We start from the raw sequence: 14,410 nt of genomic DNA on the forward strand, positions 1-14,410 counted from the left end.
GCAGCCTCCTGAGATAGGTCGGCACCCCATGGTATCGGAGTGCCTCCCGTATCGTCTCGAAAGGGAGACTGTTGAAGGCGTTCGCCACGTCGAGCGAAACCGCCAGGACGACTTGCCCCCGGGCCACCGCTTCCGTCGTCCGAGTCTTCAGGGCGTCCAGGGCGTCGACCGTCGACCGGCCCGCCCTGAACCCGTACTGAGCCTCTGAGAGACCCGGACCGACCTCCTCGAGGTGCTGAACGAGACGGGCTGCGAGGACCTTCTCGAAGAGTTTGCCCGTCTCGTTCAGCAGCACTATTGGCCTGTATGCCGAAGGGGAATCCATCGGCCGACCTTCCTTCGGCAACAGGACCAACTTACCTTCCTTCCAAGGCTTCGGAAACTGCCCGCTGCACAGGCACTCGTCGAACAGCTCCCGAAGCCTTGCACCCAGGAATTCCAGGGCGTCGCACAGAACACGCCCTGGAACCCCGTCCGGACCCGGCGCCGTGTTCTTGGCCCTCAAGCGGCCGAGGGCCATCTCCATCTCCCGCTCCGTGATCAGTGGTGGAGCCACTGCGTCTTCGATCACGGAGCGGGGGGCCATCTGCGGAGGGACATGCTCGCCTGGATGGGGAAAGAGTTCCCCGACCAGGCGCAGGAGGAGTTCCGGCGGCAGCGTCTCAGTGACGGGGGCGCCTTGAGTGCGGAACTTTCCGCGTACGCCGCGGTACGGGCGCCCCCACGGGTCTCGATTGAGACCCGCCAGAAGCTCCTCCCTGGCCTTCTCCTTGGCCTTGCTTATCGCCAGCTGCAGATCTTTTTTCAACTGGCGATAAGCGTCCAGCATCTGTCCCTCCAGGTCCGTGTCGAGGCCGTTGCGCCTTCGACAGCGGACGTAGGCCCTCCGCGCCCGGCAGCACGTCGCCCGAAGGTCGGCGATTTCGGGCGACCACCAATAGACGTGCCGGCGCGGAACCCTGCGCCGGGTCCGAGGCATGGCCGCATCGCAGACCTCCTTGAGCGAACTGCGCATGCGGCCCGCCAGCTCCTCTGCGCTGGCGCCCTCCGTCCTCCCCGCGGAACCCCACCGCTGCACGATGGCGGCCTCCTTGACCAGCTCTCGATCGACCTGGCCGAGAGACCACCTCGGCAGCGTAGTCGGCACCCTCTGGGGTTCCGCCGGCCTGCTAGAGGTGGAGATCTCGAATCGGATGTACCGGTGATCCGATAGAGTCTCCACCTCCTCCTCCACTCTCCAGTCGACCACTCTGCGTGCAACGACAGGGGTGGCGAACGAAACGTCCACCACGGAACCCCCCTGATGTCGCACGCAGGTGTGAACCTGCCCCCTGTTTAGAAGGGACAGGTCGGAGAGCAGGGCCCACACCTGGACGGCCCTCCCTCGCGGATTCGTGGCGGGGTTGCCCCAGGCACGCGACTTTGCGTTTAAGTCGCCGAGAACCAGTATCGGTTTCGGCGACTGCCTGGCCACCGCAGCTCTGACTAAGCCGAGGTAAGTCTCGAACTCAGCCAGGCTGCGATTAGGGGAGAAGTACGTACCGACGACGACGTACTCCCCCCACCCCACCACTACGTAGCCCGAGCCCCTCTCGATGAGTGAGAGGGGGGGGCCCGTTCCGCTCCTCGTGAGAACCGCCACGGTGTCGTCCGAGTCCCCCAGCCAGTGAGGTAGGGGAGGGACGAAGTAGGGCTCGCAGGCCACCGCCAGGTCTACCTGCCACTCCGCCATGGACTGCAGCAGAAGGTCCTGCGCTCCGGCGGAGTGGTTCACGTTCGAACCTAACCTAACCTAACCTAACCTAACCTAACCTAACCTAACCTAACCTAACCTAACCTAACCTAACCTAACCTAACCTAACCTAACCTAACCTAACCTAACCTAACCTAACCTAACCTAACCTAACCTAACCTAACCTAACCTAACCTAACCTAACCTAACCTAACCTAACCTAACCTAACCTAACCTAACCTAACCTAACCTAACCTAACCTAACCTAACCTAACCTAACCTAACCTAACCTAACCTAACCTAACCTAACCTAACCTAACCTAACCTAACCTAACCTAACCTAACCTAACCTAACCTAACCTAACCTAACCTAACCTAACCTAACCTAACCTAACCTAACCTAACCTAACCTAACCTAACCTAACCTAACCTAACCTAACCTAACCTAACCTAACCTAACCTAACCTAACCTAACCTAACCTAACCTAACCTAACCTAACCTACCTACCTACCTACCTACCTACCTACCTACCTACCTACCTACCTACCTACCTACCTACCTACCTACCTACCTACCTACCTACCTACCTACCTACCTACCTACCTACCTACCTACCTACCTACCTACCTACCTACCTACCTACCTACCTACCTACCTACCTACCGACCTACCTACCTACCTACCTACCGACGCGGAGACGTTTTTCATCGGCTTATTACTTTTTTTTTTTTTTTTTTTTTTTTTTTTTTTTTTTTTTTTTTTTTTTTTTTTTTTTTTTTTTTTTTTTTTTTTTTTTTTCTGTCTGGGGCGTAAATAACGTGGTAACGTAATTTATATTTTCAACAACATGCCAATAAACAGCAAGATTGCATAGAAGCAGTAATTTCGCGTCTACGCTCCGATCACTTAAATACTGTAGACGACAAGTTTACCATTCCCAATATAGCCGACGATAAATTAAGTAATTGCCAATATTTTACATCCTTAGACCTTGCTGGTATTTATTTGTATTTCTATCAAGTATAAATGAATCGCGCGGGATCCTTTAGACATGATTATAACAGAGCACCTATTGCAGGAATAAATAATAATAATAGGAGATCACCGTAAGCGAATGTTAAAGGTATATCAAATCATTAATGAAACCGCCCTTCAGCATGGTACTGAAATAACTGAGAACATTATTAGAAAATGCGAGTCTGGGCTAACGTATGCACCTATCTATGTCAACGAACCTAGCTAATAGACAGAAATTATCTGCTCGCTATACACACGATACAGTTGTAACAGATTTACCTACACATATTTATATAAAGAGAAAGAGAGGACTCATACCCAAGCCGCGCCTGAAACGGGTACCTTATAGTGCTCGTCTGTTACAGGATACAGAAAACACTACTCGCGTTGATAGTAGTTCAAGTCCTGAAGCTGGGACAAGCGGACGAGATAACACTTGAAAGCTTAAAAAATGGACCGAGTATTCTCCCCTTCAACCTAGGATCCAATAGAATCATTTCTCATTTCCATTCCTTTGTTCAAATTATAAATTTAGATAATGTGCGAAAGAGGTTAGAATTTGTTCGAGAAAAGTTAAGCAATCTAGCACCTGACTTAAAAAATAGAACGTCGTTACTTTACGCTCCGCATATCAAATATCTTGCAACGAAATAAAATGATATGTCAGAACAATTGTTAACCTTTCAAGGAAAACGTTCAAAAAGAGGCCTCTTTAACGGTCTTGGTTCCATAATCAAAAGTATCACTGGAAATTATGATTATACGGACGCACTCAAGTACGAAAATGATATTGCTATTCTACAAAAGAACGAAAATAACTTAGCCATTGAGATAAACCATCAAATAAGTTTAAGCAAGCAGTGGGCATCCCAGAGTTCAAATGTTACAGATAGGATAGTAGAAAACTAGAGGAAAATAGAGAACATTATTAAAACTATCTTAGATAATGATGTTAGGAAAGAAGAAGATGCAATTAAGTATTTTCATTAGCCCACCTACTTACAATACTAGGTGATGACATAGACAATTTGTCACATGAATTGTCAAAACTACAGAATCTATTGGCATTCAAGAGCTAAAAGCATCCACTCTTCCGTTCTCGATTACGATATTCACATAATTATGTTAATAAACTAAAAGGTTTATACGATTCAGATATAGTGCTACATATTAATTTTAGAGAATATTTAGATCTATTAAGATTAGGATATTATTATAAAGATATAATCTTGGTAATTAAGTTTCCAATCGTGAATCCTAATAACAACATACTTTACAAATTGTCCTTAGCCCCTAATAGTAATAATAAAATTATAATCCCTACCCATCCATACTGTATATAGAGACAGAATGTCCGAAGTACAGTCACGGTCGCCTTTGAGAGGACAACTTAAACCGGCAATATGGAGAGCAAACGAGCTGCATTCAACATCGTATACTCCAGCAACATATCTATGAAACCTGTCGAGTTACCCCAGTAGTCTTATCTTCTCAAGCCATGGAACAATTGGATGATCGTCACTACGTTCTGAGCTTTCCCAACCTAACGAAAGTTCACTTAACCTGTTCTCGAGATCAATACAGAAACCTTCGTAGAACCTATCTAGCTGAAATACCAAAAGGGTGTGCTCTACAAACGTCTATTTTCACCATCACTAACCACCATGATCAAATAAAAGGACAAGTTTTGAAAATGTTGAACATAGAATATAGTAATGAGGATCCACACAAAGCGACAGCGAAGAACATCTTGAAATTGAATAGTATAGATTTGACTCACACTCGACGAATATCGAACTTAGACACGCTCTATCACACGACTATACCTGTCTACCTACTTAGCGGTGTATCAGCACTAACTATTAGCATCGTCCTCATTCGTCGCCAATGTATGCATATCAACCAGAAGGAAAGTGAGGCAACCAAAACACAAGAAGTCCAGGACAGCCACAGAGATTCTATGTCTCTATTAGCACTATTTTCGACAAAAGTCTCCAAATAGCTGCTGATCCTGCGGAGGGAGTTGTTAAAAAATAAGCACACCATGCATGATTCGCGGCCGTTCCTTGAAGCTAACACATGTTGTTGATTCACGACCGTTCCTCGAAGCTAACACTTGTGGCCATCGTCGCTGCTTTGTTTCGTAAGACCTCTCGAACAGCGAGCGCTACCAAGAATTACCATACCATGGGGAGGCATTGTGGTATATCATTCGATCGTATTTAAATGTACTTTAGACTACAGATCTTCACTCTTTGTTCTAACATCGAACAGATTGTCACATATTACAAATTAGAAGTAATTAATTGTTATATTTAATTAAACACTTAAGTAAATTCGTTCGGTTTCATTCTGCATCCTCAACGGTAGCCCTACGTAATTAATACAGTCTCAAAAAGTAAACAATAATAATAATGCGAGCAAATGAGATAGAAAATATCTTATAAATAAATACAATTTAAAAGCAATTACTTAAAATGTCTTCACGACAGCTTCACGACACCGCGACATATCGTCACGATGAAATGGCACTTAAATTCCGTTTTAGCGGCTTAGATTATCCCATGACGCGGTTATTGTCGGCTGGGGGTACACTGAGTCCATAAATTTGACTAATGTAATATACTTAATAGTGACTATAAAAAACAATTTTGAATAGAAAGACAAAAGTAACTAGAAATTCAAGCTTTTTGTTTGCAATTGGACATGCAATACATTAACTTAAAATGATGACGACAAAAGTGAACTCACACACACATAATATCTGTCATGTAATCACTTAACTATATGTTATATATTTGGTAGAGAAGAGAGAAACTCAGGAGATAGAGTTTCTTGTCGGTGGCAGCTTTACATTACATATAGTTTCACATTGATAAATAAGGAATATTACTCAATACAAGATTATTTTAAACATAAAACAGCGTAGACTTAGTATTTATTGATTTATAGGCAGAATATATAAAAAAATAATTGTACTTTATTGACATATTCTGTAATGAATATGGTGAAAAAGTAACTGAGTTTCTTGCCGGTTTTTCTCGTTAGAATCTACTTTCCGAATCGGTGATAACTTTTCATTTAACTCGACACTGCAACATGACTATTCAAAAGTGATTTCATTAGCCTACTTGAATATTCTTTTGATTTTGAAAGGAACAAAAAGATTCAGTTGAGTCACAAAGGGAAGCTATGCATATGTGAGCGTTACATGAAAACATAATATTTAATATGTTTATTATTAACATTCAGTTAAATATATAAAACACTTTATCAAAAAGTAAGTACATTAAATAAATGTATATTTATTATGAAATAATTGACACCACTGTGTCGCAACCAAATACAATAAAACATATATCTCAGTATATCTCGCGGTGTGTCGCACGCCTGCAGCATCCCTTAAGATCGTTCAGTCTCGGGGCTGGAGCCACCTCGACGGGTCAAATTTAATCACTCTCCCATCAAACCAACTTAACGGTAAGTTTATATTTTCACGTAATTTATAGTATTTACTATTTGTATGCGAATAGTTTACACGTTTTACAAATTAATTTTATTAACAATTTCTGTGAATATACATGTACTTAAACTATTTTAGTGCATCACCGGTTTGATATATTTTACTATTTTTATAATCAATTGTTTGCACCCAAAAGAGGACAATTATACCTTGAATTGTGTCCAAAGTAGGTTAACTCTGGATTTATATAAATAATCAGACGCGAAGTAAACAAACAGATCGTCATTTATATTTATGAGGGGGTTTCTGAAGCCTATCCCACAAAGAGGGGGAGGGAAGTGAATATTCTATTACTATTTAAACGTGGAGGAGATTTGTAAACAATACCAATACCGCTAACGTTAACCTTAATAGAATTAATTAAACGTTAAACTTAATATTGTACATCGCTGCTAAATTATTTGATTTTAGTATTACTAACAAAATATTTATAACACTAAACTATTTTTTCGGAAAAGTATGTACTGCCCATAATTTATATCAACCTTTGACTTTAATTTCGGGGGTACACGAACGGCTATAAGTTCATTACTCAAGATAAACCTCTTGAGGTCAATAAATGTAATACGATTTCTAGACTCCATGTCCTCTCAGTGGCAAACTGTTCATCTATAATGTCCACGTGAAAAAAAAAGAATAAAATTGATAATAATTAATAATTCATTGTTGAAAATATTTTACTTAAGCTAAATAAAGGACAGAAGGTAATCTCTGGCTTCCCTTAACCTTTTTTCGGTAATATTCTTCCCGTTTTAGATGGTCTACATACGCCCCGCTAACATCCCCCTACCGACGGTGTGGCACCGTTTTGCAGCCAGAGGCACCAAACTTAGAGTCCAGGACGTTACGAATGAGCAATTGGAGCCAGCTGTCCAGCTCCTGATCAAGTATTTTACAGCGGACGAGCCTCCGTGCAAGTATATAGGTATGCGTTTATCGAAACCAAAGGTCTACAATCGGACTTCAATCGGTCTACTTCGGACATATTTTAAATGAAAATCATTTAAAATATGTCATCCGGAAGAATGTCATATTTTGAATTAAAAGTATTATTTTATGTTATTTTGCTGCGAAAACATTAACTTATTCAGTTCTCTAGAAAAGTCAAAATAGTTCCCAAGCAATAACGATTCGAGAATAAAGTTTAAAGTAAGCTGATACTTCTGCTAAACTCAAAATCAACGGTTCGGAATATAGATTATACCGAGAAGAACCAACAAAGAACTTAGTAGTTACTTTTTTCCACTAAACCTCCTTTTCTTAAAAGGCTTGGAGTGACTAAATAGTTCTTATCTAAAAAATCATCACAGATACCAAAAATAACAATTTTCTCCTTTCCTATAAATTCTCCGTACCGTAATAATGCAAATCGTTTGAAGAGATCCAAAAGCACCCGGCGGCGTTAGCCGAACTGGAGAAGCTTTGGCGTGACACACTCAAGGACCAGATCTCTGTTGTCTGCGTGGAAGATAAAGATGACGTGACGGAGATTATTGGAGTCAACGTGCTCACTGTCGTCGCAAAGAGTGACAAGGAAGAAATATTTAAGGTGAGAAACTTGAAATGATTGCTCTACGTCCACCTTCTCCTATAATTCTTTTACAATTTCAACAAAGAGGACATTTGTAAACAACATCTAATTGTGCTTAATCGAAGCATTTCATTCACTAGTCTAAACTAAAAGTCATATTATTAAATAGACTGCTGACAAAATATGGGCAAAGCTCTTCGGTGCGGTGGACCTAGTGAGTCGTAGCGTGGACATCTTCACCAAATTCGGTGTAGAGCAGTACTTGACAGCATACGGTCTGGTGGTCGATCCTAAGTGGAGGGGATGCGGCATCGGCAAGGAGATATTACTGGCAAGGTAGGTTATGCGAAACTTAGCCTGATAGGACTTTGTCACGTTTCATTAAGTTAATCCGTAAAAGACTAACTAAAACATGTATGTATGTTCTTTCGAAAGGTTTTCTTACATTTTTGTCTCTACATTTACGAATAACAGTCAAAAAGTTCGTAGTAGTTTTACTTGGTGGTAGTTAGTATTGTATTTCGTTTTGAAGGGTCAGTGAGCCAGTATAACTAGACATAAGAGACATAATATCTTAGCTGCAAAGGTTTGTGGCGCATTGATGTGATGTAAGAAATTGTTAATATTTCTTACAGTGCAAATGTTTATGAGTATGATCATTTACCATCAAGAGCCCATTTGAAAATCCGCCCACCACTTACATCAACATCAATAACAATTCATAGTAATCAAAACTTCAAGATAACTTGTGTCAAAAATCTTTTTGACTAAATAATTTGATATAAATTAAGTTAACAACTAAAGTAATATATGATTTTTAATTGAGAAAACAAACAACAAACTTGACAAATAATTTGGTAGTTCTGATTTGTATGAAAATAGAATCACAACGATACCCGGAGAGTTCGTCCCAATTATGAACATTTCTGCGGTCAAACAACAAGACTTTATATTGTTGTAAGTGGTCACTGTTACCCGTAATCATTTGCCTTGCAAGGAGTACGTATCTAAAAATCCCCCCTCACGCCATAAATGCGCCAAAAATAAGTAGTAAGTAAGTGTAATCGCTCACCCTTCGAACTTAATGTTTCAGACTTAGCACTTCAAAATATTGATGTTAAGCGGACCATTATAGCTACAATATGGGTGTACATCTATAAAACGCTTAACAAATACCTCGTCCTAATTGCGTACGTATTGGAATTCTATTTCTCATATAATAGAATTCCATCGACGAGAAAATTAGAAATATCTTCAGCTGGAATACTAAGCATTCCATCGCGTCCTCGCAGTACGATCTCGAGCGCGGCTTGTTGATTATATTTTAACGAATACGTATTTATATTCATATTTTATTGTTTAGGTCCTTTTATTATAATATTTGATTCAAACATAAAATGTTAGCTGTAGGTTCTAAGTCTAAGTCCTACGTTATTTTGTTTTAGTTTTAGTTACTTGTTACTCACTCGCGTCGCTGGACATTCAACTTTAATTCTGAAAAAGGGTTGCAGAATCAACGACATTAAAAAATGTGTATAAGTGACCATCTAAGGACGATTCCGCGTCGATTCGTCTCATCTCGTACCGATAGGTCCCGTAGTTTTCACGTTATTAATAAAAAAAAACATAGATTATGATTTATTATTAACTTTTTAATTTATTAGTATTATTTTGTTTAAGATTCATCATCGTAAGCAAACTACAAATGTTACATTTCCGCTATCAACTTTTAAAGAGTCTGGTTTATGTAAACTTCTAAAAGAAGTTCTTGACTTTTCGAAAATGCATTCGCGTTTACCGACAACACAATTTTTTTGGCTTGTAAGACATTCGTATCCTTTATATGTATAATAAATCAGTCTTCACATTACATATAATATTTAATAATTTAATAAGATTTATTAACATGAAGTCTATAAATATATACAAATATGGATTAAAAATAGTTACTATATAAATCATGACCGTGTTGAGTATATATCGCAATTCCGATCCTCTGGGCAAAAAACGAACCACCCGCTCGTCACCAGTGGAGGTAACAAGGCGAGGTGTTATACTTTTAATGAAGCTTTTTGCACTACTCCAAGGTCCATGTGTATCAACAGTAAATGGGACAAAAAAAATTGTAATTTATTTGTACACCTTGAAGTTTGTATAGCATATTTTGACAAGTTATTAAGATGGCATTTGACACTTATACCTGTATGTACGAATTTTATACCATAATAATTATTACTGTATTAGAATACACGGAAGAAGATTTTACATTAACAAGAAATGAAAAAACGCAGAAGATGTATTTGCAAAACAATAAAAATATTACGACAAATAACAGGAAAACCGAAACCGTTAGAACGACACGAAATCAATACCATACGTTTTGAATTGTTCACGGAAAGAAATTCAGATAGAACTGCTTTTTTAGTTCTGAGAGGGAAAGATGTTTACGAGAGATATAAACGCCGAATTACCGACGAAGACATTCCAGCGCTCTGCCGGCATGTGAAGACCTCTCCTAGGCTAATTGTTAAGCTGGACTTAAGCTACAACAACATCACGGACGCGGGATTCTTTAAGCTAATAAAAAGACTTCTAATTAAAGGGCGATCGAGTGTCGTCAATCTTAATATAATGAACAACCAACTAACCGAAACGTCCGTTTTTAATTTAGCTAAATATGCAACATTATTTAGATTGAAGTGCTTAAGGTTGAATGGGAACGATTTTGGTGTGAGAGGTGGCGAATATTTCGCTGACTTTCTTAAAAATAATGTCAGTGTTGAGTGCTGTGACGTAGGAGAAACGAATATAACTTTGACGAGCTTAGCTCATATAATCACAGCCCTGAGAAAAGATTATGACGGGAACGAGACGGTGAAAGTTATCGATCTGAGCCGAATCGTACCGCTATTTAATCGATATTCCTATGAAACTAAATGGCTGGCGTATCATATCGAGTACTTGCTAGAGGGAAATTCAACATTAACCGAGCTACATTTACAAAAAAACCAAGTGATCGGGCACGATATGGAATACTTCGTTCGGGGCTTACGGCGGAATAATACTTTAATATACTTAGATCTTGGTTATAACAAAATTGGCGATTACGGTGCTGAGTTGCTGGGGCAGTATTTGAAGGAAAATCCACAGTTAAGCTCACTAATTATCGCCGGTAATGGAATAAACGACACTGGAGCGATAGCCTTGACTTCTGGCTTGCCATATTCGAAAATTCGTGCCCTCGATGTGGCCAATAACAGACTTACAGACGGTGGTATTATCAATTTATTACATACGATAAAAAAGACGTTTTATTTGCGCTTTTTAAACTTATGGGGTAATAAAATTGGTCATCCGAGTTGCGAGATTATCGAGCGAATGCTATTCAGTGGGGCCTTGTCCCAACACACGATCGATGTTAAAGTCTACGAAGTCGATGGAGTTCTACACGCGGCATATTATCCCAACCCATCAGACCGAAATAAACATTTATATTATAATGAATTGGAGTTCGGATACGCGCTTCCCATATTCCATATAAAAAGAAATGTGTTGCCAGAAAAGAAAACTGTTACAGTAGATGGTAAACAACGGGATAGACTTGATAGAGCCAATAGAAATACATTTTGACTTTAAATTCTTTTGCCATAATAATATTGGTATTTTTAATGATTTGTTTATTAAAATTAAATACTTGTTTCAATTGATTAAATTTTTTTATTTATATTATATAGATTATAATTGTGTTTTTTCTAAAACTGTATTTTTTTTAATAATTGAATAATTTATTCCAAAAATTATTTTATTAACAAAACAAAATTACTTTGAATAAATTTATTACAAGAATCATTACACTGTATAAAACAAAGTCGCTTACCGCTGCCTGTCACTATGTATGCTTCGATCTTTAAAATTACACAACGGATTTTGATGTGGTTTTTTATAATAGATAGATTTACTTAAGAGGAAGGTTCGTATGTATAATACATGCACAATGTCGCAAATAAACATATTTTTGCATTGCAAACGCTGGCTGAACCCTACGAGATAGGTCAAAATAACGTTTTGCAGTATTGTACTCCTTAAAAGGTCTCTAATAATCGTTTTGTATGAGAAATAACTGCTTATTTTCCTTAAATACGTTGTGAATTTAATATAGATCAATATGGCCCCTTACAAACATATCGGACATAGTGGTTTGTATTGTCTAATGGCTGAAAAACTGTGAACGTTGTAAGACATTCTGTAATATATTTAGTATCAGCATTGCGCCCGTACGAATCCGGGGCGGGTCGCTAGTATATTATATGTTAGCGAATATAATTACAAAACAGTATAACAATGATACGCCTGATCGTATCCGCACTGCCTCCCGCAAGTGACCTATATGATGACATTCGGAAAGTTACACTAATTCTTCTTATAATAGATTATTTCGTACTTTCATACTTTATATAAATACCACATTGTAATGACATTACTAAATGAAAACATTTTTCAAAGTCGAAGTTTGGTACCACACACCTCACCTATTCTACCAAAACCTGCGGGATTACCCGCGCGATATTTATGAAACTTTAGCTATAGCGCACAAACTGTCTCTCCCCATTATCCCCCCCCCCCCCCCCCGAAGGTTGCATTAAGAAAAGTAGCCTAGGTCCATTAGTATATATATAGATATATAACACACACACTACGATAATTCAAAATGAGCAGCTACATATATATTATTTTGATTTGACTCTCATTCAGGATTCCTCTCTGCAAAGCGATCGGCGTGAAAGTAACGGCGACCGTATTCACCGCCGCTGCATCTCAAGCCGTCGCCAAGAAAGCTGGTTTCCAGGACCTGTACCAAATATCATACGAAGACCTGGCCAAAGAGGGCTTCAGATTCCCTGGAGTGGAGCAGGATACGAAATATTCAAAGCTGATGGCTTTAGAAATTTATTAAGAAATGTTTTAGGCAAATTATCTATAGGAATATTTTATGACTCCGAATATTAATCGGAATGCTAAATCGCGGTATATGTTAAATTTTACTACCTATATTAAGCCTCTCATAATAAAATATGTATTTTATATTACAAAAATAAGAGCAGTTTGTTTGGGCTAAGCTCGATGCCTGAAACGTTTTTCATTTTGGTCAGCTTAGAGAACCAGCAAAGTTTATTAATAGTCTCGAGAAATTTGCCGAGAATTGTAACTTGTGTTTATGTCATTATAAAGTAAATTATAACTAACTACTTTTATTAGAGGAATCAATATTATTATAATTATTACAGGAGCACTTGCGGTGAGCTCGTCCAGCCAAGTGATCTCGTTATGACCATTCCTCATAGATTGTTGTACCATACTCTGTATTTGTTTAACTAGTAGGTTTAATTTAGTGAAAGAATGTCAAAAGACGTAGAAGCAATAAAATATTCTTATTGCAAAATATTATAACTCTCTAGTCATATCTACCAAAGTAATAACTAATAATTTAAAGTAATAAGTCTAAATATTATGTTAAATAGATAGATAAATGATATTTATTTGATAAATAAACTAAATTCGTTACTTTATGTCGTCATAGTAAGCATGATACTTATATCATATTATGTTGTTAGATTTTAATAAAGGTTTCAAGCCATATTGGTTTTATTTTTGCGACAGGCAACATTTATAAAACCGTTTTGTCAGTGCATTATAAATGATTGGCGGAATTACAAAATAATCGAGTCGTCACTTGGTGGTTTGTATTAGAAATGATAGGATTCTACTTTGAACGAAGCCAAAATCACATTTACAAGTAAGTTCGTTCGATGTGCTACTTGAATCATCGTTCGTGAATCGTGACGCTCCTCGTCATCGATTGTTCTTCGTGTAAATAATGAGATAATTCGTTAGGCAAACTTTTTCCTTTTGGTTTGTAAGTTAATAAAACCTTTTTAAATCGATTATTTCTACTTTATTAGGCGTACTATTATGTACTTTCAGAACATAATATAAAGAAAAAACACAAAGGATTTGTCCTGTACAATTTGAGTTTTGTAAATACTGGATTATTGCATCGAAGCGTTGATATTATCTAACTATTCGAAACAAATTTATGTAGTATGTATAAATAAAAAAAATCAAAATATTAGTTTTGCAAGTAGGCAATCAAAATACAAAAATAAAAAATGATCAAAATAGGAGCTGTTTCTGAGAACTTTCGAAGATTTCCTGTTTTACGGCTTCATAGACGCGACTATAACGTACAATTAAATTTTGACATATCCTACCTAGAAATCAATAAATTCTAAGTCCACGCATTTTTTAATTTAACATTTTAATAAGTCAAATTAAAAATAACTTATAATAGAAACGAATACTGTGCCCCAGAAAGGATGTATTAACTTGGCGAAGTCGGAAACTAGGTATTATTTGTTTACCTTGTACATGTCGGCGATTCGCCAGAATTCTCTCCGGGATTCATGTTGCAGAAAAACACTATTTGCATTAATAAATTTAATGGTCTGAATAGTTCAACAATTGGCCAAGGAATGCCCGCTTGAAGTCTGAACTTACTTTTCTAGTAACTAAACTACGATATCCTTTTTTTATATCAACAACAAGACC

The 14,410-nt window shown here is 38.5% G+C and overlaps 2 protein-coding genes across 2 annotated transcripts; both read left to right on the top strand.

Annotated features, from left to right (window-relative positions):
- Nucleotides 1-6,156: 6,156 nt before the first annotated feature.
- Nucleotides 6,157-12,758, top strand: LOC125074938. The gene is made up of 5 exons (XM_047686422.1): nt 6,157-6,230; nt 7,030-7,198; nt 7,653-7,822; nt 7,974-8,140; nt 12,557-12,758. The coding sequence occupies exons 2-5, from the start codon at nt 7,030-7,032 to the stop codon at nt 12,756-12,758; spliced, it is 708 nt and encodes a 235-aa protein (XP_047542378.1). The 5' UTR covers nt 6,157-6,230.
- Nucleotides 10,076-11,434, top strand: LOC125075037 (leucine-rich repeat-containing protein 34-like). The gene has a single exon (XM_047686589.1). The coding sequence runs from the start codon at nt 10,082-10,084 to the stop codon at nt 11,432-11,434; it is 1,353 nt and encodes a 450-aa protein (XP_047542545.1). The 5' UTR covers nt 10,076-10,081.
- Nucleotides 12,759-14,410: the final 1,652 nt, after the last annotated feature.

This window comes from Vanessa atalanta, chromosome 29, assembly GCF_905147765.1.
Source record: "Vanessa atalanta chromosome 29, ilVanAtal1.2, whole genome shotgun sequence".
Taxonomy (NCBI): domain Eukaryota; kingdom Metazoa; phylum Arthropoda; class Insecta; order Lepidoptera; family Nymphalidae; genus Vanessa; species Vanessa atalanta.

Excerpts from the sequence above, each read along its gene's own strand:
- LOC125074938 (XM_047686422.1), top strand. The coding sequence starts at position 7,030 with ATGGTCTACATACGCCCCGCTAACATCCCCCTACCGACGGTGTGGCAC. Across the intron at positions 7,199-7,652 it reads GCCTCCGTGCAAGTATATAG|AGATCCAAAAGCACCCGGCG; the intron begins GTATGCGTTTAT and ends AATCGTTTGAAG. Across the intron at positions 7,823-7,973 it reads ACAAGGAAGAAATATTTAAG|ACTGCTGACAAAATATGGGC; the intron begins GTGAGAAACTTG and ends ATTATTAAATAG.
- LOC125075037 (XM_047686589.1), top strand. The coding sequence starts at position 10,082 with ATGAAAAAACGCAGAAGATGTATTTGCAAAACAATAAAAATATTACGA.